The sequence below is a fragment of the Somniosus microcephalus genome, chromosome 12 (genome assembly GCF_052327205.1).
Source record: "Somniosus microcephalus isolate GS21.2 chromosome 12, FLI_Smic_1.0, whole genome shotgun sequence".
Taxonomy (NCBI): Eukaryota; Metazoa; Chordata; class Chondrichthyes; order Squaliformes; family Somniosidae; genus Somniosus; species Somniosus microcephalus.
This window is the reverse complement of record NC_140998.1, coordinates 31,476,955-31,501,738: the sequence shown is the minus strand read 5'-3', so window position 1 is coordinate 31,501,738 and position 24,784 is coordinate 31,476,955. Positions and strand designations below refer to the sequence as shown.

Genomic DNA, 24,784 nt, shown 5'->3' with positions numbered 1-24,784 from the left:
CCTGGAACATCCCGCTTTCAAAAACCCCGCTACTCCTCCCTCCCCGCTGCCAACTCTTGAGGGAAAGCTCGTCTGGCAGTGGATGTGGGTGAGGGAGGGGAAATTCAGAGCAATAGAGGCGAGAGTCAAAAAGGCCCCAGTCCTCCAGAATACTCCGCTTCTGGAGTTGAAAGGTGGTCACTTCTGGTGTACATTGGTTGTGTATCTGACAAACACTCATTTGTTGGAGGGGTCCACTTGGCACGGTCAGCTTTAACAGTATCAGCCTTTTCACTGACTAAATTAAGTAAAACAATGGGTTTAATGTTTCTTTCCCATTTCTGTTTAGGTGCTGTTGGTGCAGAATCCGTCCACGAACGAGCCTTTCATAGTCAAAGTAGGTGTCTGAATTATAAACTGGCAAGGAGTGCAGTCATTGCGATCATAAAAAGATCTGTTGTGTGGCTGATTGTGATTGACACTGAACTAGAGGACAGTGAGCTTTTGCAGTGTCCTTAGTGTTATAATATAAATCTATTGGTGGCCGTGCTTTCAGCTGCCTAGGCCCTAAACTCTGGAATTCCCTCCCTGTAACTCTCTGCCTCCCTACCTCTTTCTCCTGCTTTAGGGCACTCCTTAAAACCTACCACTTTGACCAAGTTTTTGGTCACCTGTCCAAATATCTCCTTTTATATGACTCGATGTCAAATTTTGTTTGATATTCGCTCCCGTGAAGCGCCTTGAGATGTTTTACTATGTTAAAGGCGCTATATAAATGCAAGTTGTTGTTGTGCGGCACTGATCCAGAATCCCAATAGTTGATTAAAATACAATGTGGTGACTGGGTACGTTGAAATCCTGTGCACAAGTACATCACAGTCTCAGTTGTGCATGCCTAGGGCTGTACCTTTTGCACGGTTTATAGGGAATCCATGAAACCAAATGTGAAATTAGGTTGTGGCTTTTAAGCAACTTCAGAGCGAGAACTGCTGGCGCAAGTGAGGCAGGACTCTGACTCTGCTGTTATACTCTTAATTTGAACAGGCTTTTTTTTATCTACAGCTGTTGTGATTCAGACTTGCTCCCAAAACTTCTTGTTTTCACCTAAAAGGCGGCTCCCATTGCCAAGCCATGCTACCTGTGGTGTGAAAGTTGGCCTTGAGTATTATGTATATGGGATATAGTGGGGGAAACCAAACCTCTGTCTCTATTTTAATGTACTGGATAATACTTAGGATTCCACTCCATCTCATGTCACTTTAGAATATGGATGGTATCGGCAGACAATTTTCATAACTGGCTAAACAATTAATCAGGTTTATTCTGACATAGAATTATTTAAAGAAAAGCGCAGTATAGGGGAGATATTGAACTATCCAAAACAGTTCAATTCTTCTTCTAGAATTTAAGATAAAGTACTTTTCAGAAAGTAATAAGGAATCTTATTCCTCAGTGAAACCGAATACAGGCTTTGTACATATTATGCAAGCACAAACCTGCAGAGCTTAATTCATCTCTGCTCCACAGAGAGACTAACCCAACTGCATCAAAGTTGGCAGTTCTCCGTTTAGCTCTAGGATTCTACTTTAGTCTAAAAGCAGATTCCTTTTTGGTAATTCTCAGCAGCCTGTCCCGATGACCTGTCCTGAAATGGGCTATGTATATATTTTTTAAAATACAACTAAGTAATGTGGTATAGTCTGGCATATTCAATTGGTGGGTGACTTGCGAATAGCTAACAGGAAATGTTCTCGTGGTTGATTATCTCTTTTCAATCAGGACAATAGCATATTTGCTGTTATCACTCGGGCATTGTGCCACATCACTGCTGCATAAAAGCAGCATAATGAGCTGAAATCCACTTTGAGAAGGCAGTATAATGTCGTGGAGTGGTGGGATTATAGTACTGTGTCAACAATGAATTCCTGATCTTAAATTTGCCATTATGGGAAGCACTGAGCAGAGGCCATAGGGAGAGAGACTTGGCAAGGCCTTTCTCATGCGTCTCTGGTGTGGTTACTTTTAGAAGCTTGGAAGCAGATTGCCTGTCCAGTGGTTTAGCCACGGGTTGTGTGTGGCACAAGGAGACCCAGTTCCAACAGGGGCACGACTAATTCTTTTTTCTCTTTTATAGAGCCTGTCCAAATGTAGCCTGGTGAACCGTGAGCGCCAGACTATAATCCCACAGGGTGTTCCATTTATGGTGCGACTCCTGCAGTATTACGTCAGTGATGATGCAGTCTTCCTTCACCTAGAGCATGTACCAGGTAATGAACCGCTGAAGGGGTTTGAGGAGGAGGAGGAGGAATGATGCAGAGGTGAAGTTTATGGGATTGTGTGATGGGAACCTAAATCCTGTTGAGGGGGAAACCAAAAGCATTTGGTGACCACAAAGCTCAGTGTTCAGAAATTGCTAACCTGGAGTGTGGCCCTGACTAACTGACTGGGCTCCTGGATGTAGTTAATATGGGGGTGGGGGGGTAGAATTATCTGCTGCTACTTCTACACATGGGTGAGCTTAGGCTACAGGGAAACACTTGAGAGTTTAAAAAAAATATATAATATACCTACCCGTGGAAATGGACGCAGATCTGTGATCATTTCATTTATGGTTCGACCTCCTGGGATGGAAAAGGACAGCTATTCCTGTAAATTGTGCTCTGTAGACATCATAACACACCTGTGTTTGACTCTATGTCCCCCTCTCCCACCCCTCCACCTTTTTCATACACAGTAAACTGACTTTTTTTCCATATGCAAGCTGTGCATTTCCTCCAATCTACTATCAGCCAATGCGTTTGCAAAGAAATGTAAGTTTGGATTTTGACCAAAGCAGTAGGTATGTGGAATAGAATCCCATCATAATGGTTACATTGAGCATATACTTTAAAAAGAAATTGGCCAAATATCTGGTTGAGGAGGGCTAGGGTTACATGGATAAATATGATCCTAGATGATCAAATACTCTACTGTACACTGGTTCCTCAGATGAGATGTTAAACCCAGGCCCTGTCTGCTCTCTCAGGTGGACGTAAAAGATCCCATGGCACTATTTCGAAGAAGAGCACGGGAGTTCTCTCTGGTGTCCTGGCCAATATTTATCCCTCAGCCAATATCACTGAAACAGATTATCTGGCCATTATCCCACTGCTTTTGTGGGAGCTTGCTGTGTGCAAATTGGCTGCTGCATTTCCTCTGTTATAACAGTGACTACACTTCAAAAGTACTTTGTGGCTGTAAAGCGCTTTGGGACGTCCTGAGGTCGTGAAAGGAGCTATATAAATGCAAGTTCTTTTCTTTTTGTTCTGACCCTGAGTCTCATCTGTGGAATGAAACTAGTCGGGGTTGATTAATGTTTTATCTATAGTAATCCCAGGAGAAGAGACTTTGAAGGAGAAATTCGGTATCGCCCCATTTAGGGGCGGTAATTTTTGAAAGCTGGGAAACTTAGCGCCAGCCCCTAATGATTCCCAGCTTTTTCTAAATTCGGTGTTTGCACTCCAGGAAGTGGAGCGCTAAATTAAGCGATCCACTTCCTTCCTGGAGTGCTAAAGGACGCAGGCGGTGCGGTAGAGGTGCAGCACTGCACAATGTCCCGTGCAGCGCTGCTGCGATCAGAGGCTCCTTCCCTCCCTTAAAGGGAAGGGCCATCGCTACAGGCTCTGCAGTTATCAGGTCCCCAATGGCAGCCGCGATCCGGCCCGATCATCCCCATACACTCCACCAGAGTGCCGGGCTGATCGATCATGGCCCAGGAGAGTTGAAAAAAAGGCATTTTAGAAATTTTCCTACTTGCCTCAGCATCCTCCCATTTAACATCTGCCTCCGAAGCGCCCGGCCTCCCGAACAACGCCTCCTGCAGCTGTCAGTGTTTTCGCCCGGCGATGCTGCGGGGGGCGGAACCGAAGTTTGGGACCGGGGCGATGCACGTGACAATGACATCACAATCTCCGGGCGCAGGAGATTGTGGCGCAAAGTGTTACCGCTGCCGCAAACCTCCAGGGTAAGTTAACGGGAGTCGTTCATCTCGCTGCGCCCGGGCAGTAAGTCGTTAGCGCCCTGGGGGTGGGGGGGGGGCAATAACAGGACGCTAACGGGAGGCGCTAACCCACCGAATTTCTCCCCCTATGATACTGAAAGTTGTACATGGGCTGTTGGAAGGAATGAACGCAATAGAACAAATGAGCATTTTAAAAAAATCATCATTTTCTATCTCTCTAAGAGTGGTTTCACTTGCACACAAAAATCTGAAAGAAAGACTTGCATTTATATAGCGCCTTTCCCAACCTCAGGACGCCCCAAATGATGTACAGCGAATTAAATACTTTTGAAGTGTAGTCACTGATGTAATTTCTGTGACTGGAAGGCTGTTTCCAGTGGGGTTCTGCAGGGCTCAGTACTAGGTCCCTTGCTTTTTGTGGTATACATATCAATGATCTAGACTTGAATATGGGGTATGATTAAGAAGTTTGCAGACGATACTAAAATCGGTTGTGTGGTTGATACTGAAGAAGGAAGCTGTAGACTGCAGGAAGATATCAATAAATTGGTCAGGTGGGCAGAACAGTGGCAAATGGAATTCAATCTGGAGAAGTGTGAGGTAATGCATTTGGGGAGGGCTAACAAGGAAAGGGAATACACATTAAATGGTAGGACACTGAGTAGTGTAGAGGAACAAAGGGACCTCGGAGTGCGTGTCCACAGATCCCTGAAGGTAGCAGGCCAGGTAGATAAGGTGGTTAAGAAGGCATACGGAATGCTTGCCTTTATTAGCCATGGCATAGGATACAAGAGCAGGGGGTTATGCTTCAACTGTATAAAACACTAGTTAGGCCTCAGCTAGAGTACTGCGTGCAGTTCTGGTCACCACATTACAGGAAAGATGTGATTGCACTAGAGAGGGTACAGAGGAGATTTACAAGGATGTTGCCGGGAGTAGAGAATCTTGGCTCTGAGGAAAGACTGGATAGGCTGGGTCTGTTTTCCTTGGAACAGAGGAGGCTGAAGGGAGACCTTATTGAGGTGTATAAAATTATGAGGGGCATAGATAAAGTGGATAGAAAGGACCTATTTCCCTTAGCAGAGGGGTCAAAAACCAGGGGGCACAGATTTAAAGTAATTGGTGGAAGGTTTAGAGGGGATTTGAGGGGAAATTTTTTACCCAGTGGGTTGTGGGGGTCTGGAACTCACTGCCTGAAAGGGTGGTAGAGGCAGGAACCCTAACCACATTTAAAAAGTACTTGGGTGTGCACTTGGGATCCTCTAACCTGCAGGGCTACGGACCAAGAGCTGGGAAGTGGGAATAGGCTGGATAGCTCTTTGTTGGCCGGTGCGGACACGATGGTCCGAAATGGCCTTCTTCCATGCTGTAACTATGATTCTATGATTACAACAGTGACTCCGCTTCAAAAATACTTCATTGAATGTAAAGCGCTTTGAGACTTCCGGTGGTCATGAAAGGCGCTATATAAATGCAAGTCTTTCTTTCTTTAATGTAGGAAACATGAGAGCCAATTTGCACATAGCAAGCTCCCACAAACAGCAATGTGAATCTGTTTCAGTGATGTTGGTTGAAGGATAAATATTGGCCTTGATATTGGGGAAAACACCCCTGCTCTTCTTCAAAATAGTGCCATGGGATCTTTTACACCCACCTGAGGAGAGAAGCGGCCTCAGTTTAACGTCAGACTGTGCAGCACTCCCTCAGCACTGCACTGGAGTGTCAGCTTAGATTTTGTGCTCAAGTCTCTGGAGTGGGACTTGAACCCACAACCTTCTGACTCAGAGGCAAGGGTGCTACCCACTGAGACATGGCAGGGACAGAGGTAACAACTTCAATCATTTTTAGCTTTGCATACTGCTTCCCACTAGTTGAGCTACTGTATAAATCTCTGGCATGTTTCCGTATGTCTAATGCAACATGTAACACTTGAGTCTCATTGTTTTCCTCCTTTGACTTCAGGGGGGAAGCTTTGGTCCCAGCTGCGCCACTTCCGTCCGTCCGTCACGGAAAAAGGTATGGAATTCCCAGAATGCTCCAGTCCACACCACAAGACCATTAAACTGAAGAACAGCTACACTGCACCCTCTCTCTCATTCATGTGTAATGACGAGTCCACACTTGCACCCAACAGCAAGAGGGACTGGCAAAGAGAGACCAAGAATGGGCCGATCAGGGAATGTGACAAAAAGTACGGGTACAGCACTGGTGGTATCAGTGACCCACAATCAAGGACACAACATGAACTTGTGAATGACCAGTCACCTTACCAAATAAATGGCACAGACCAACTAAATACACAGAATGAGTGTGCGAACAAGGCAAACACATGGCAGGGAAATAATGGAATTTCAAAAGGTTGCATTACATTGAATGGCTTGAGGGGAAGTGGTGAAGGGACAAGTTTGCAGTTGGCGCACCTGGCATACAGTGATGATGGAACCTTTGACATCACTGCGCTGTTTTCAGAAAAGGATGCTGAGTTAACTCGAAGCAGTAAAACTGTGAACCACACCATGACCGTAACTGTGGACAGTTTGATGCAAAAAGACCTTCAGCACAAAAAGCGTCAGCTTCTCTACGAGGGCCAGATTTTACGGTCCCATGATTGTTTTTCAGAGAACGAAGGTTCCAGTAAAACGTTGAGCCCGGCATCGTCAAAAACTCACCAAAGCCAAGCCGCTTCAGATATGTTGAAAGAAAAAGCCTCGTTGGTTAATGAGGAGTCTCGGCTCGGATCTAGCCCGATTAGAAGTCCTGTTAGAGCCACCAGCTTGAACTTGAAGGCGAGTTTAAGGCAAGGGCGAAGAGGTTCATACCAAATTACAGTCAATCCTTTGGATACAATTGAGAACAACAGCAAAGTTAACTGTGCTGTGGATAATTCTGAGCTGGTCCTTGTAGGGTCATCATCTGCCATGCCTGCAAGAAATACAACTGTCACTGTCTTGGGGAAGGGCCAATCAGAGCAGAAGACTTCAGTGAGTGTGCTCAGCCCTGTACAGCAACCTAATGTACATTTGATATCATCTTTAACTGTGATTGAGCCTCCAGTAAAGTCATTAAAATTGAAAGGTGTCTCAACTAAGGAAGTGGAAGTATTGAACTGTGAAGCTGAGAGTCCTGTGAGGATTGACCATCAGCTTCAACTTCCAAACCAGGTTCCAGTCCCCGAAACTTGCTGCAACCACGAGGACTACAACTCCAGAACTGTTTCAAGCAAGGACACGTTTTGCAGAGCCGAGAGTGGAAGGTCCTCTAACAGGATTTCCGGGTCTTCAGATCCCGACAAAGCAGAAGATGGGCAGTCTTCATCTCTCTCACCTCAGCATTCAAAAGCTGAACTGTCCATCCCAAGCCAGGCCTCCTTGGGTCTGTCAGAGGATCAAATTAGAATCTGGGTGGCTGAGTTGGTCCTCGCCTTAGAAAGCCTACATCAACAGGGAATTGTATGTCTGGATCTAAACCCAAGAAATATACTTGTGGATAGTGCAGGTGAGAGGGGAGAAAAGGGGAACAAGAATTTATACTGGTATTTCTCAAATATTGCTTCTTCTGTCATACTGGGATGGAAGTTGTTGTGCTGTATTAAGTCATTGACCAGAACTTTGATTTTCTATCTTGACAGGTCACATTTGCCTCACGTACTTTGGCCAGTGGAGTGAAGTTGAAGTTCAATGTAGCGCTAAAGCCATAGAGGATATGTATTGTGCACCAGGTAATGGGGATGGGGGAGTTGGGAGTACAAGACTGTATCTAGGTGGTGTACTGGATTTCCTGGTGAAGTGCCTTGGGACGGTTTACCGTGCAAGTTGTTGTTGATTAGCTCAGTTGGTAATTGCATCACATTTACTGAGGCATACAGATCATAAAGGTTCTAGATTCTCTACTTGTCCTGAGTTAGCTGATCTGAGCTGTGCGGCTTTGAGGACATTAAAATCATGGTTTTTTTGCTCCTGTTTATTATGCGACTGCTGCTTGAAATGCATATATACGGTTGCAGGATGAGACCCAGGCCAGGTTGCCTGTGATGGCCCTCATGCCTGAGCAGCCTGCCAACATTTTCACTACAAACTGGTTCATGTATTTAAAAAAAAAAAACGGATATTTCGGCAAGGGGGCAAGAAAATTGTACAATTTGGGAAGAGACCCCAAATTAGTTTACTGGTCAACTAATCTGGGGGGGGGGGAAGGGGAGGAATGTTTGTTACATAGAAGATAGGAGCAGGAGTAGGCCTTTCGGCCCCTCGAGCCTGTTCCGCCTTTTAATGAGATCATGGCTGATCATCCAAATTCAGTACCCTGTCCCTGCCTTCTCCCCATATCCCTTGACCCCTTTAGCCTTAAGAAATATATCCAACTCCTTCTTGAATATATTTAATGAGTTGGCCTCAACTGCCTTCTGTGGCAGAGAATTCCACAGGTTCACCACTCTCTGGGTGAAGAAATTCCTCCCCATCTCTGTCCTAAATGGCTTACCCCTTATCCTTAGACTGTGACCCCTGGTTCTGGACTCTCCGGCCATCGGGAACATCCTTCCTGCATCTAGTCTGTCTAGTCCTGTTAGAATTTTATAAGTTTCAATGAGATCCCCTCTCATTCTTCTAAACTCCAGCGAAGATGTAGATTGACCTCATTCTGACTGACTTCTATTTGCTTGAAGTTGGAAATAGTGCTGAGAGATCTGTTTTGGTGTTTGGTTAAATCGCTCTTAACTTTCAGATCTCCATGTCTTTTTTTCAGTGATTAAAACTGTATTCCAAAAGTGTTTTCTGTCATTGTAGTGTTCTTCAAGGTGAATTACCAATTCAGAATAATGGAAAATGGAGTTCAATGTAGCTAAGTCTGAAGTAGTACATAAAATCATAGAATAGTACAGGACAGAAAGAGGCCGTTCGGACCATCATCCCTGTGCTGGCTCTTTGAAAGAGCTCTCCAATTAGTCCCACTCACCTGTTCTTTCCCCATAGCCCTGAAAATTTGTGGAAAAGAACAGAGAATGGAAATGTAACCTAAATAGTAAAGTTGTCAATAGAAAGAGAGATCCACTGGTACAGATACGCTGGTCTTTAAAAACAAGATTGTAAGTAGAAAAAGCCACAAGGAGTCAGCTTCTGGCAGTGATGGCAGTCTCGCCTCTGTGTGAGAAGGTGATGAATTAAAGGTGTACTCCAGAACTGTAGCATGTAATCTAGGCTGACACTCCAGTGCAGTATGAGGGAATGCTGCCCTGTCTTTTGGATGAAACGTTAAACCGACGCCCTGTTCTACCCGTTCAGGTGGATCTTAACGATCCCTCGGCACCATTTGAAGAAAAGCAGAGGATTTCCCCCAGCATGCTGACCAATGTTCCCTTTAAGCTGCGCAGTCGCGCAGTTCTCTGGACCTCCCGCGCAGCTAGCTCGCTGGCTTTTCAATGCGAAAAACCGCGCATACGCGGTATTTTGAATAGGCTGCGCAGCCATTTAAAGGGGCCGCGCACCCCAAAAAAATTAACAGTAATATTGGACCTGACCGACATTTATCGCTCAATCCCTTGCAAAACAGATTAACTAGTCATTTTTTTTCGATGCTGCATGTGGGACCTTGCTTTGAAGTGCTTTGGGACACCCTTGAGGAAATGAAAGGCGCTATATAAATGCAAGCTTGTTCACTTTGTATTTTTTTTCTTTTGAAAGGAATAAATAAAACTCTGGGTTTTATATACAAGGTTATTAAAAATAAAAGCAAGGAGGTGATGAATCTGTGTAAGACATTGTTTAGCTGGGGTACCATGTGCAGCTTTGGGCATCTCCTTATAGAAAGGATAAGGGAGTTATTGAAAAGGTGCAACATCAGTTCATTAGGATTATTCCAGGGATGAAGGGATATAAAGATGAGAGACTTGGGGAAAATCAGGACTATATTTATTAGAACAGAGAAGATTAAGGGAGAGGTGCTCAAAGGTTGGAGAAGATAAATATTATTTCCATTAGTCAGTGAATTTGTAACTGGGGGCATAAATTTAGAATTAATACTAAAAGCATAGAACAAGGTTTCTCATGCAAAAGATTTATTACCAAAAGTGCCTATTGAAGCTGAGTTAATCAATGTTTGAGAGCAATTTAGCTAAATATTAGAAGAGGAACAAGAGTATGAGGGAAAGAACGTGAAAAGGGATTAAAGTTAATAGCTCTGATGTGTAGCTAGTACTGTCCGGGGTATGATGGGCTAACTCGCCTCCTTCTGTGCTGAAATTTCTATGGTAATGTGTCTTCCTCTTAGCAGAGTCCAGCAGCTAGTTGTAAGGTATAGCACAAGTTGGATTCCGAGCAAAGCTCCCTCTACTCTACTCCAATATGTCTGAGCTCCAAGTTCCAAAGAACACCAGCCTTGTTGTGGCACCTCTTCGGTGTGACTGCCAAGGGCCCTTTTGGGGGGGGGTGGGGGGGGGGGGGAAACCTTCCAGTTGTGTAGCACCTTTACCACATCCACACCCAAAGTGCTTCCTAGCCTAGTTTTGAAGTGCTGTCACTGTCATTTTACCGCCAAACCTGGCACACAGTAAGATCCACAAAACAAAAAATGAATCCCAAAAACAGAGATGGAAAAGGACAAAGATGGACTGGAAATAAAGGTTCTAAATTGGGGGAAGGCCGATTTTAATAGGATAAGGCAGGATCTGGCCAAAGTGGACTGGGATCAGCTACTTGTAGGAAAATCCACATCAGAGCAGTGGGAGTCTTTCAGAAAGGAAATAGAGAGTACAACGCCAACATGTTCCCGTAAAGGTCAAGGGTGGGACCAACAAGCCCAGGGAACCCTGGATGTCAAGGGATATACAAGAATGGATTAGGAAAAAAAGGGAGGCTTTTGGCAGATACAAAGGACTAAAAACAGTGGAAGCCCTAGAGGAGTATAGAAAGTGCAGGGGGGTACTTAAAAAAGAAATTAGGAGAGCGAAGAGGGGGCATGAAAAAACACTGGCGGGCAAAATAAAGGAAAATCCCAAGGTGTTTTATATAAGTATATTAAGGGTAAGAGGATAACCAGGGAAAGAGTAGGGCCCATTAGGGACCAAAGTGGCAATCTGTGTGTAGAGCTGGAAGATGTAGGTGAGGTTTTAAATTAATATTTTGCATCTGTGTTCACTATGGAGAAGGACGATGTAGGCATAGAAATCAGGCAGGGGGATTGTGATATACTTGAACAAATTAGTATTGAGAGGGAGGAGGTACTAGCGGTTTTAGCGGGCTTAAAAGTGGATAAATCCTCCGGCCCTGACGAGATGTATCCCAGGCTGCTGTGTGAGGCAAGGGAGGAGATTGCAGGGGCTCTGACACAAATTTTCAGAACCTCTCTGGCCACAGGGGAGGTGCCAGAGGACTGGAGGACAGGTAACATAGTACCATTATTCAAGAGGGGTAGTAGGGATAAATCAGGGAATTACAGGCCAGTGAGCCTAACATCAGTGGTAAGGAAATTATTGGAAAAAATTCTGAGGGACAGAATTAGTCTCCACTTGGAGCGGCAAGGATTAATCAAGGATAGTCAGCATGGCTTTGTCAGGGGGAGATCATGTCTAACCAATTTGATTGAATTTTTTGAGGGGGTGACTAGGTGTGTGGATGAGGGTAATGCAGTTGATGTAGTCTACATGGACTTCAGTAAGGCTTTTGACAAAGTCCCGCCTGGGAGACTGTTCAAGAAGGTAAGAGCCCATGGGATCCAGGGCAATTTGGCACATTGGATCCAAAATTGGCTTAGTGGCAGGAGGCAGAGGGTGATGGTCGAAGGCTGTTTTTGTGACTGGAAGCCTGTGTCCAGTGGTGTACCGCAGGGATCGGTGCTGGGTCCTTTGCCGTTGTAGTGTACGTTAATGATTTAGATATGAATGTAGGAGGTATGATCAGTAAGTTTGCAGATGATACGAAAATTGGTGGAGTGGTAAATAGCGAGGAGGAAAGCCTCAGGCTACAGGACGATATAGACTGGTTGGTTAGATGGGCAGAACAATGGCAAATGGAATTTAACCCTGAAAAGTGTGAGGTGATGCATTTTGGGAGGACTAACAAGGCAAGGGAATACACAATGAATGGTAGGACCCTAGGAAGGACAGAGGATCAGAGGGACCTTGGCGTGCATGTACATAGATCCCTGAAGGCAACAGGACAGGTAGATAAGGTGGTTCAAAAGGCATATGGGATACTTGCCTTCATTAGCTGAGGCATAGAATATAAGAGCAGGGAGGTTATGATGGAGCTGTACAAAATGCTAGTTCGGCCACAGCTGGAATACTGTGTGCAGTTCTGGTCGCCACACTATAGGACGGATGTGATTGCATTGGAGAGGGTGCAGAAGAGATTCACCAGGATGTTACCTGGGCTGGAGCGTTTCAGCTATGAGGAGAGACTGGACAGGCTGGGGTTGTTTTCCTTAGAGCAGAGAAGGCTGAGGGGGGACCTGATTGAGGTGTACAAAATTATGAGGGGCATAGATAGGGTAGATAGAAAGGAACTTTTCCCCTTAGTGGAGGGGTCAATAACCAGGGGGCATAGTTTCAAGGTAAGGGGCAGGAGGTTTAGTGGGGATTTGAGGAAAAACTTTTTCACCCAGAGGGTGGTTGGAATCTGGAACTCACTGCCTGAAAGGGTGGTAGAGGCAGGAACCCTCACAACATTCAAGAAGCATTTAGATGAGCACTTGAAACGCCATAGCATACAAGGCTACGGACCAAGTGCTGGAAAATGGGATTAGAATAGACGGGGCTTGATGGCCGGCGCGGACACGATGGGCCGAAGGGCCTCTTTCTGTGCTGTATGACTCTATGAAATAAATATGCATTTAATCCTTGGTTGAAGGAGGATTGTTAGTCTGGAGGCCAGAAAAATTCCCTGAATCTCTTCAATTAGTGCCATGAGATCTTTTAAATCCACTTGAACATATAGAGGAGGCCTCGGTTTAACATCATATCTGAAGGACAGCACCTCCAGTGCAGTATTTGAAGGGGTGCTGCATTGTCAGTGTGTCCGCCTAGATTATGTGTGCAAATCCTTGAATGGGGCTTGAACCTTCTGATTTGGTAATGTCCCACATAAAAAAGCTAGTAGTTAAGCTCAAAGCTGTGGAGGTTCAGGGTAAAACTGGGAATGTATAAGAAATTGGCCGATGAGCAGAAAATGAGTACTGGTCAAAGGATTAATGTTGGGATTGGCAGCAGGGAGATAGGGAGGTACTGAGTGGGGTACCCCAAGATACAATGTTGGGACCACTACTGTTTTCAATGTATATTGGATTCAGAAACTCTGCAAACTGGTCAAATTTGCAGACAATACCTATACGTTTTTTTTTTAAATGAGCCCGCTGAACAATGGCGGATTGAATTTAATTGGACAAATGTGAAGTAGGAAGAAAAAAATGGGCAACGCACATACTAAGAGCTGAGGATGAGGTTGAAAGAGACCTTGGAGTCTTGGGCATACTGAGCGCCGAGTTTACCAATGAAAGCAGAGGCTCATTCAGCAAAGCCATTAGAATGTTCAAACACATTAGCAAAACAGTAGAAAACATGTTGGAGGATGTTGTATTTAAACTGTGCAGTGCTCTGGTCAGGATGCACCGTGCCCGGTTCTAGCCGCTGAGAAACGGGGGAGGTGTTCAGTGCTAGAGGCAGTGCAGAGGTGAGCCATGAGGCAGGTCCCTGATGTTGGAGTTCTTGAGTTATGACGAAAGATTGAAAGAGACTTGAATTTTTCTGCCAGGAAGGGAGGCATTGTAGAGGTGCTCTTCTAACAGGTGTATGATAGTAAACTGTAGAGAAGAAGTTAATCTGGGACTAGGGCAAGGGGACACGGATTCAAGCTAGTAAAAGGTAATTTTAGGACTGATGTCAGGAAGCTCTTCGCACAGTGTGATCCAGACTTGGAATAGACTTCGTAGCAAGGTGGTGGAGGCAAAAACCCCTGGAATCATTTAACAAAACAATTCAATGTAACAATGGGGGAGTGTAGGGCTGTTCTGGATGGATGAACTAAGATGGGTCAAATAGCCTTCAAACATCTTTTACTCAGGCAAGAATGCTACCATCTGAAGAATAGCTAAAGGGAGAATCGCCCCCACACTGCTCTCGGCTCCCAAACGTACTGCAGCATTGACCGAGGCCTACAAGTAATGGGATAGCTAAGAACATAATAGGAGCACGAGTAGGCCATACGGCCCCTCGAGCCTGCTCCGCCATTCAATAAGATCATGGCTGATCATCGACCTCAACTCCACTTTCCTGCCTGATCTCCATATCCCTTGATTCCCCTAGAGTCCAAAAATCTATCTATCTCAGCCTTGAATATACTCAAAGACTCAGCCTCCACAGCCCTCTGGGGCAGAGAATTCCAAAGATTCACACCCATCTGAGTGAAGAAATTCCTCCTCATCTCGGTCTTAAATGGCCGACCCCTTATGAGATTATGCCCCCTAGTTCTAGACACTCCAGCCAGGGGAAACAACCTCTCGACATCTACCCTGTCAATCCCCTTCAGAATCTTAAATAACAACAGAAAATGCTGGAAATACTCAGCAGGCCAGGCAGCATCCGTGGAGAGAGAAACGGTTAACGTTTCAGGTGAGATCACCTCTCATTCTTCTAAACTCCAGAGAGTATAGGCCCATTCTACACAATCTCTCACCATAGGACAGCCCTCTCATCCTAGGAATCAATTTAGTGAACCTTCGTTGCACCGCCTCCAAGGCAAATATATCCTTCCTTAGATAAGGAGACCAAAACTGTGCACAGTACTCCAGGTGTGGTCTCACCAAGGCCCTGTACAATTGTAGCAAGACTTCCTTACTCTTATACTCCAACCCCCTTGCAATAAAGGCCAACATGCCATTTGCCTTCCTTATTGCTTGCTGTACCTGCATGCTAGCTTTCTGTGTTTCTTGCACAAGGACACCCAAATCTCTCTCAACACCAATATTTGAAAGTTACTCACCATTTAAAAAATATTCTGTTTTTCTATTCTTCCTACCAAAGTGAATAACCTCACATTTCCCTACATTATTCTCCATCTGCCACCTTACTGCCCACTCACTCAGTCTATCTATATCCCTTTGCAGACTCTTTGTGTTCTCCTCACAGCTTACTGTCCCACCTAGCTTTGTATCATCAGCAAACTTGGATACATTACACTCGGTCCCTTGATCTAGGTCATTAATATAGATTGTAAATAGCTGAGGCCCCAACACTGATCCCTGCGCACCCCACTAGTTACTGCCTGCCGACTTGAAAAAGATCTGTTTATCCCTACTCTTTTTTTTTGTCCATTAACCAATCCTCTATCCATGCTACTATATTACCCCCAACCCCATGAGCCCTAATCTTGTGTAATAACCTTTTATGTGGCACCTTATCGAATGCCTTTTGGAAATCCAAATATATTACATTCACTGTTTCCCCTTTATCTACCCTGCACGTTACATCCTCAAAAAACTCTAATAAATTTGTCAAACACGATTTCCCTTTCATAAAACCATGTTGACTCTGCCTAATCATGTTCTGATTTTCTAAGTGACTTGATACCACTTCCTTAACAATGGATTCCAGCATTTACCCGACGATTGAGCTGGGGAGATTCCAATGGGTGGGGGTGGGAGGGGCGGGAGAGTTGCAGAATGCCATTGATTGTGGGGGCAAAGGAGGAAAGTAAGTTAAGCTTACTTTATAATAAAAAAATTAAAAAAATATTAAGTATGGAGTATTGAAATCATAATGGTTGTTATCCATTTGAGGTCAACTTCCCTAATTTTGAAATGTTTGTTTTGATTTTGCCAGAGGTCGGTGGGGTTGGAGAAGTAACGGAGGCCTGTGATTGGTGGAGCCTTGGCACTTTGTTGTTCGAGCTTCTAACTGGGACGGTAACTGTTCTTGTTGATGCTTTTGTGACATCCTGACCTTTTGTATCATATCTGCTTTATTCAGATCTATACCAGCTGCATGTATGTGGGTAGGTCCATTGACGAGAACAAATTGCTATGATAGGTTGAAGCATTTGTTATTATCTACATTTAATGGGTAAGGAGTCTACCTCCTGAGGTGGAATAAAAATGAAGCCAAGTGCTCCATGAATTGTAATCTATACATACTGTCTGTTATTGCTCATTTTCCATTTTCTCTGGTGTCGCAGGGCCATGTAGTATCTCCAGCTGAGAGGGATAGTTTTTATATATACACATAAGAAAACCTCCCCAGCAATCTTGCTCTGGAGGTGTTGACTGCTCCTTATTAGGATACAGTTCCATAGGTATGAGCCCTGATGGCAAGTGTCATCAGGCTATCCAACCCTTGGGGATTTACAACCAAACCTGAACTGGTTACAAGGTAATTGTAGATGAGGAAGGCCATTTGATTGATCTTCATCCATTCAGAAAGGCCCTGAATTCTCCCCTCCCCCCACTCCATTGCTGCAAATAACTGTCCCTTAAATGATTCCAGGGTTTTCACTTCCACTACACTGAGTCCATTCCATTTGTTGATCATTTCCTTTATCTGAAGAACATCCTGATATCTGTCCCCAATTTGCCTTTTACTAGTTTGAATCTGTGTCCCCCTTCTACTCTCGCAATTTAATTTAATGTGATATTCTGGCTTTACCTTTTCCACTCCCTTAACTATTGTGTATGCCTCTATAAGGTCACCTCTCTGACCCCTCCTTTCTAGGCTCAATAGCCTAAGCTTCCCTAGTCTTTCTCCTAGCTCCTGACGCTCCTGCTCAGTATTGTGGCTCTTCGACTGTTCCAGCACCTGAATGTTTCCCTTGTATCTTGGCGACCAGAACTAGACGCATTACCCGAGGTGCAGTCTGACCTGAGTACTGTACAGTTTGGTCACAACTTCCTCGGACTTGTTTTGGTTATGTAGTTCAACGTCCTGTTGACTTTGTTGGTTGCTCTGCATTGGTTGGACTTGTTGAGTGTCAAGTCTACTAAGACACTCCTTAGTTTCTTTCAACTTCATCCTTAATCTATTCAATCACCATTTATGGAGTACGTGTTCCTATTTTTCCTTATGTGCAGTGCTTTATATTTTGTAAGCATTAAGTTTAATCTGCCATTGTTTGATCCAGTTGCACATTTTGTTTAACTCATTCTTCGGTGCCACTCATCTGCAAAGTTGACCAATTTGCAACGGGTCGAGTTATGCATCGAAGTCAGCTGCTCTGAATTAGAAACAGTAGTGGTCTCAACACCAAACCCTGGGATACCCCACTGAGTACTCCACCCCCTGACATGACGCCTCTAACAAATACCCATTTATTTTCTACCCCTCAGCCAATTCCTTATCCATTCCCAAGCCTGAATCTTTATCAAATGCCTTTAGAAGTCTAGGTACAAGTAATAGTCTTAACCATTTAACTTGATAAAAAAATTCAATATTATCAAAAGATTTGCCCCAATGAGGAAATAAAATCGAAAGTATTGTACACCCAGAATCGTGTGTTCCCCATTGTTGTATATTTATGTTCTGTATCTTTCTGTGTGTCCCAGACCCTGTCTCAGTGCTACCCCTCCAGAATCCATCCTCACACCCAGCTCCGACTCCCAGACCATCTCAGTCCTGCAGCGGTGTCACTTCTCCAGCAGGTGAGGATACCAATTAGCAGTTTGTGCTGTGTACGTCCCAACTTTCTCTGTGGAAATTGGATGTCCAAACGGGACGAGGCGATCAAGAGTAACGATGTTTCAGTTCCATCTGGCATAACTTGATCTGGAATAACAGTGCTTTCGACAACGCCCATTCATATAGCACCTTATCGGGATATTTGTGCTTCACATCCATTGAAGAACTAAGTGTAGTCAAGATTTTATAGGCAGATGCAGCAGGCAGTTTGTGCACATCACGGTCCCACAAGCAGCAAATCAGATGATCTGTTTTTGGTAGCATTGGTCGAGGGAAGAATGTTGGCTGGAACACCAAGAAAACTCCCTGCTATTCTTCAAATAGTGCTGTGAGATCTTTTGAGTCCACCCTAACCGAGCCTTAGTTTAACATCTCTCTTCCTAAAGGCAGCATCTGTGATAATGTAGCACTCTCCAATATTACACTGAAGTATCAGCCTGGATTATGTGCTCGAGCCCTGGAGTGGGCAGGGCTTGAACCAACAATCTACTGACTCCAAGCTGATCTAAACATGAGGGGAGTTTAGATACAGTACGTCACTGCTCTAGAACACGACGTGGTTTGTACATAGTCATTGTATTCTAAAACACTTTGCTCATGGGGGTGGTGGGGTCAGCCCAAGTGATGGGTCTTTTATTGGACATGGTTTATTATGGTGCTGGGCTGAGATGAGAGAAACTTTCCAGAATTGTGAATACCAGGGTAAGAGCTGGGCAAATATATTCCAACTGTAGTCACAGGATTCAAGTGATAACCTGGCCTGGGACTTGAACCAGGGTCTCACTGGAATCCTAGACTCTGACAGCACAGAAAGAGGCCATTCAGCCCGTCGTGCCTGTGCCGGCTCTTTGAAAGAGCTGTCCAATTTAGTCCCACACCCCAGCTTTTTCCCCATAAACCTGCAAATTAGTCCTCTTCAAATACATGTCTCGCTAGTCGCAGAGCCAGCATTGTGATCACTAGTACCACTGAACCACATTATTCAAATAGTAGTCAGCCTGTTAGAAGTACAAGGTTGTCACTCAGATGAAGCTATCTGAGTGACATGACATAAGAACATAAGAAATAGGTGCAGGAGTAGGCCATACAGCCCATTGAGCCTGCTCTGCCATTCAATAAGATCATGGCTGATCTAAAACATTAACTCTACCTTTCCGCCCCATATCCCTTGATTCCCTTAGTCCCCAGAATCTATCAATCTCAGTCTTGAATGTACTCAACGACTGAGCCCTCTGGGGTAGAGAATTCCAAAAATTCACCATCCTCTGAGTGAAGAAAGTCCTCCTCATCTCAGTCTTAAATGGCCAACCCCTTATTCTGAGACTGTGACCCCTGGACTCTCAGCCAGGGGAAACAGCCTCTCAGCATCTGAAAAGACTATTTTGATCTTCACATGGCCTACATAATTTTAATATAGATAGAGAAACCAGTATGAAAGGCTAAAGCTCATAGTGCACCATCAGTGGACATTAATAAAAGATAAATGGTCTTGGATTACTAAAGTAGTGGCCTCAATTAAACAGAGGGTCTGAAACAGATGGAACCCACGTTATAATTAATCGAGCAGTAATGTGAGGAAAGCTGGTATGACGTGCTTCCTTTCATGGGTTGGAGTTTAGTTTGGGAGAATATGGGCAACTAAGTAATGCTCCACCAGACCTAGGACTGTTTTGAGTTCGTCACTGAATACTACTAATAGTCCATTTCCCAGCACTGGTTCTTTCTGTACACCTGTTTCTGCACATACAAATGCCAAGACTAATCAGATTTCTTTCATCTCTCTCTCTCCCAGTTGTTGCAGTGGGATTATCGCTGTCGGCTCGGCTCAGGGGAGAATGGAACACAGGAGATAAAATCTCACTCCTTTTTCAGCTCTGTGCACTGGAACAAACTGACTGGTTATAGATGAGGCACATGCAGGAGATGCCCTGCCTGACCTAATGACTAGCGACAGCAGCTGGGATGGAAAGTCGAGTGGACCGAGCAGATCTGGGAACTTGTGCACCTACGTTGACCCACAAACAATTACAGCAACCATGAGCAAAGAGCACCAACAGAACTTAGCCAATTGCCACTAAGACTGGAAATCTACCGGAGCATGCTTAAGCCAGTTTAAGCAAAACTAGAGCTGATCATGGGTCCTGTCGGCTGAGACAATGTGCCTGTTGGCAAAGAGCCAACAAGACACTGTTCAGCAAAGTCTTTAACCTTGAACAAGTGACACTGATCATGCAGACATCTTTGTGATGAAATGTACTTGGTAATAATGTCTGTTGCTGATTAAATAACCCTTCACTAGCCAGGCAGTTCCTCCTCTTCCACAAGGGGATCACTTCCTCTTGCCCCCGACTCTCACTTTTCCAATTCCATCTCTTAGTCTTCCTCCCCCCCCGCCATCTTTTTTCAGTGTGGCAATGCCCAACTCCCTCCTCCTACCAGTCCCTAATGGCTGGGATTCCTGCTTCTTCTGAGCCCGTCCTTTCCCCAGTACTGTCAAAGCAGGCAGTCCCAAGCTCTTGTCCTTCCCGGAATGTGAAAAATGCATCTGGGGTATCTGGTGATAAAAGGGGAGGAAGATAAACCACACGCTACAGTGTGTCCATTGATTGTATCAGAAATGTTTGTAAATTGTTGTGGTTGTGATTCACTTGCAATCCAGACTCGCCCAATTCATTCAATCTGTCTTCTTGGGTTTCTGTATTTGTTTTCCTTGAAGTCGCAAAAGTCAGAAATTCATGGGAAGAGGAGATGGGAATTTCTGCATCAAAAGAAAATGCAATGGCACGTTTTGGGAACTTTAAAAAAAAAAAAAAAATTTTTTTTTAAACGCTTGAGGTTTGTCTACTCAGTATGAAACCTGGTGTCAGGGAGCCCCTTATGTTTTTCTCTCCTGCCAGGTAGGGAAGTGTCTGTCTGACTAGTGGCACACCTGAGATCAGGCACTCGGCATCTTCTGGGGTGGGTAAAGGCTCGTGGGCAGGTCCCCATGCCTCGCCACCCCATGATATCGCACATTGAGCCTCCAACAGTCTCTGCCGCCAGGTGGCTCTTGTTTTCTTTTTAAATACACACCAGAGCCTTTTTAACAAAAAGCATTCCGACAACTTGATTCAAATGTGAGCAAGTAGATGGGGAGCTGTACTGTGACTGCGATTAGTGGTACTGGCATTACACGAGTTAACCTGGTACACCTGTAACTGTGCGTGCTTGTGGCCACACCTCCTGCTCCTTTCAGGACTTGGATGGTTCTCCTTGGTCGACTATTTGAACCGATGAAGGGAATAGTTCTTAGCGGCACTTTAATACAAGTGTCTGCCCTTTACCACCCTTCCAGTTTCACATTGACTCTCCTTTTCAGCACAAGTGAAAACCGCTGTCATTCAAGTTTTTTTTTAAATACTGCCAGGACAGGATCCAGCAAAATGTTTTTAACCGATTTCTGCAATTTGTGTCTCAATACATTGCAGGTGAAGCCTGACCGTCCATCCTTGTCTGGTAACCTAGGGATCGTGAATCTCGTGTGTAAATCTGCTGTATGCTCTGGGTACAGGGGGACCATTTTATTTGTCCGGTACTGTACAGTTGGAGTCTTGGTGTCAGCTTCTGTAATGGGGAATGATTCACTTAACGCCTGGTACGGTGTGGTGCATGTCTCCATATCCTCTCCTAGCGTCTGCCTTGACGTGATGTCTGCTGCAATGGTTTCACATTTTATATCACAGTAAAGTATGCCTCACCTCTTGCTGCATATCAAAATTATTCCAAATGTTCACTGTATCTGTTGCTCTGGGAAGTGGGCACCCCCTACCGAAATTCATAGATGAGAAAGAGTTAACACTGTGCTAGATAAGTGGTTTAGTGGTTACACTCTGGTCAAGAGGCAGTCTACCTCCCTCCAGTTGAGAGCAGACATTAGTTGAGCTAACTACACCTCCTCTTGCACCACTTTTGTTTATATTTTAACCAAATGCCTGTGGTTTGCTCATACGTCGGAAGTTATGCTGCTTTATCGTGACGGGAGTGTTAACCATGTAACGCACAATGTATTATTCTGCTGCTAAGTCCGTTGTGTTAAAGCTGTCCATTAAGACCACCAAAAGCTAGTTACTGTTGCTGAGGGATGTTTGTAGATTGACGGCTGCTTGTTAATTGGCATAAAGAAACCAGCTGGCATTCTTATTTTATATACTTTTTTTTTAAAAGATGCTATTAGTCCTTATCCCATTGTAATTTGTTGCTATGTTATGAATTATATGCAGCCAATCAGGTGCAAGTGTGATGTACACTTTCAAGTTTGGCACTTTAACCGATGCATGCAAGACATGACATAAATATATAAAATGATATTTTTTTGGTCGCGGCAGTTTTCTCTCCTTTCTTGACGGTATTGACTCCTCATTGGGTAACGGTTCCCCAGGCACCGGTTGACAAGTGGCCATTATTGATTTGTGAGCCTTGACTGAGTAGCGATAGGGGATTTAACCATCGAAGCCATTGCACCCAAGTGGAAACTTGTACACACAAGCACTTTCAGTAAAGCTGTATGATCAGGCAAGGGAATCATGGCTGATTTTGCCCTTCCTAATCCAGGATCGTTGAGGTTAGATTTGTCAGACAAATCCATGCTGACTCTCTTTGGTCAACTGATACCTGCCAAGTGCTCAGTAACTTCCCCACAATTGATGTTAAACTGACAGGTCTGTAGTTACCTGGTTTCTACCTCCCTTCTTAAATATGGACGCCTTGTCACCGGGTGCTGAGCAGAAACTTACCCTGAGTACCCAACCTCTGAACGTACACCTGCTCCATGTGTGACTGAGCTTCCTTTATATAAAAAACCATCACTCCAGGACAGTACCATCGAGGGGGAGTGCCAGCAGACACAGCTGTCTGTCCCACAATCTAACTACATTCTGGCACAGTGAGGATTTGGCATTTGCCCTGCCCCGTGAACCTGAGTGGAGACCCAGGTGCCTTTCTCTGCAGGAAGGTAAAGGTGAGTCACTTCCCTCCACTGAGCTCTCCGTGCACCTCCTAATAACCAGTTACCCACCCAACATGGAGAGAGATGTGGAAGATGCTTGCCTGGATTTTCCATTGACCAGCTGAGGGTACTTGGAGCAGGGGAGAGGGGGAAAAAATATACCAAAAAAAAGTGATGGCATGTATTGAAACAAAGGACATTAATATGTCCGTGTGGAGGACCAGAGGTGTATTATAATGTCCTTGTGTTAACTAATTGATCAACGTTCTATGTACCTGAAATACTAAATATGAGATCTTCAATAAGCAAATTATTCAGGATTTATTCCCAGTCAGTCAGTTACAGTTGCCCTTTCACCTCTGGGACTTAAGAGGTTAGTCTGTGTGTGTCTCTCATAGAATCATAGAAAGTTACTGCACAGAAGGCCATTTGACCCATTGTGTCCATACTGGCCGATAAAGAGCTATTTAGCCTAATCCCACTTTCCAGCGCTTGGTCCGTAACCCTGTAGGTTATGGCAAGTGCATATCCAAGTACTTTTTAAATGCGATGAGCGTTTCTGCCTCTACTACCCTTTTCAGGCAGTGAATTCCACACCCTCACCACCCTCTGGGTGAAAAAAGTTCTCTAATCCTTCTACCAATGACTTTAAACCTATGCCTCCCTGGTTATTGACCTCTTTGCTAAGGGAAATAGGTCCTTCCTATCCACTCTACCTAACCCCTCATAATTTTATCCACTTCAATTAAGTCTCCCCTCAGCCTCCTCTGTTCCCAAGAAAACAACCCCAGCCTATCCAATCTTTCCTCATGACTAAAATTCTCCAGTCCTGGCAACATTCTCGTAAATCTCCTCTGTACCCTCTCGAGTGCAATCACATCTTTCCTGTAATATTCTCTCTCTCTCTCTCTCTCATGGTTGACTGGATAGCATAGTAATCACTTCTTTTTTACCTTTGGAACCAACCAGGCAGGCAAATGAAGATCATCAAAGTAGACCCCACTTCACTGGCAAAAGTCTGCTGCCTCCAGGATTGAAAAATCAAGGTTTCACTGATGGTGATCTTTGAATGAAACTTCAAATTGAAGCAGACAGGGTCGTGAGTTTCAACCATCTTCAGCCAGAAGTGCCGAGTGGTTGATCCATATCGGCCTACTCCTAAGGTCCCCGCCATCACAGAAGCCAGGCTTCAGCCAATTCGATTCACTCCACGTGACATCAAGAAACGGCTGAGTGCACTGGATACAGCAAAGGCTGTGGGCCCCGACAACATCCCGGCTATCGTGCTGAAGACTTGTTCTCCAGAACTAGCCGTGTCTCTAGCCAAGCTGTTCCAGTACAGCTACAACACTGGCATCTATCCGACAATGTGAAAAACGGCCCAGGTATGTCCTATCCACAAAAAGCAGGACAAATCCAACCCGGCCAATTACCGCCCCATCAGTCTACTCTCAATCATCAGCAAACTGATGGAAGCTGTCATCGACAGTGCTATCAAGCGGCACTTACCAATAACCTGCTCACTGATGCCCAGTTTGATTTCCGCCAAGACCACTCTGCTCCTGACCTCATTACAGCCTTGGTCCAAATATGGACAAAGGAGCTGAATTCCAGAGGTGAGGGGAGAGTGACTGCCCTTGACATCAAGGCAGCATTTGACCGAGTGTGGCATCATGGAGCCCTAGTTAAACTGAAGTCAATAGGAATTAGGGGGAAAAAGCTCCACTGGCTGGAGCCATACCTAGCACAAAGGAAGATGGTTGTGGTGATTGAAGGTCAATCATCACAGCCCCAGGACATCGCTGCAGGAGTTCCTCGGGGCACTGTCCTAGGCCCAACCATCTTCAGCTGCTTTATCAATGACCTTCCCTCCAACATAAGGCCAGAAATGGGGATGTTCGCTGATGACTGCACAGTGTTCAGTGCCATTCACAACTCCTCAGATAATGAAGCAGTCCATGCCCGCATGCAACAAGACCTGGACGATGTTCAGGCTTGGGCTGATAAGTGGCAGGTAACATTCCTGCCACACAAGTGCCAGGCAATGACTATCTCCAACAAGCGAGAGTCTAACCACCTCCCCTTGACATTCAATGGCATTACCATCGCCGAATCCCCCACTATCAACATCCTGGGGATCACCATTAACCAGAAACTTAACTATCAGGTC

At 44.9% G+C, this 24,784-nt stretch overlaps 1 protein-coding gene across 5 annotated transcripts in view; it reads left to right on the top strand.

Moving 5' to 3' along the window:
• rps6kl1 (ribosomal protein S6 kinase-like 1) overlaps positions 1 to 21,987 on the top strand; it is a 72,695-nt gene extending 50,708 nt beyond the window's left edge. For 3 of the 5 annotated variants that reach the window (XM_086002721.1, XM_086002722.1, XM_086002720.1), the window contains exons 6-12: positions 329 to 376; positions 2,114 to 2,246; positions 5,942 to 7,474; positions 7,608 to 7,697; positions 15,786 to 15,868; positions 17,498 to 17,593; positions 19,423 to 21,987. In XM_086002721.1, coding sequence (XP_085858847.1) covers positions 329 to 376; positions 2,114 to 2,246; positions 5,942 to 7,474; positions 7,608 to 7,697; positions 15,786 to 15,868; positions 17,498 to 17,593; positions 19,423 to 19,539 — 2,100 coding nt within the window. In that variant the 3' untranslated portion in view covers positions 19,540 to 21,987. The remainder of the gene's footprint in view (positions 1 to 328; positions 377 to 2,113; positions 2,247 to 5,941; positions 7,475 to 7,607; positions 7,698 to 15,785; positions 15,869 to 17,497; positions 17,594 to 19,422) is intronic. The other 2 variants (XM_086002723.1, XM_086002724.1) reach the window with 2 other exon arrangements.
• Positions 21,988 to 24,784: the final 2,797 nt, after the last annotated feature.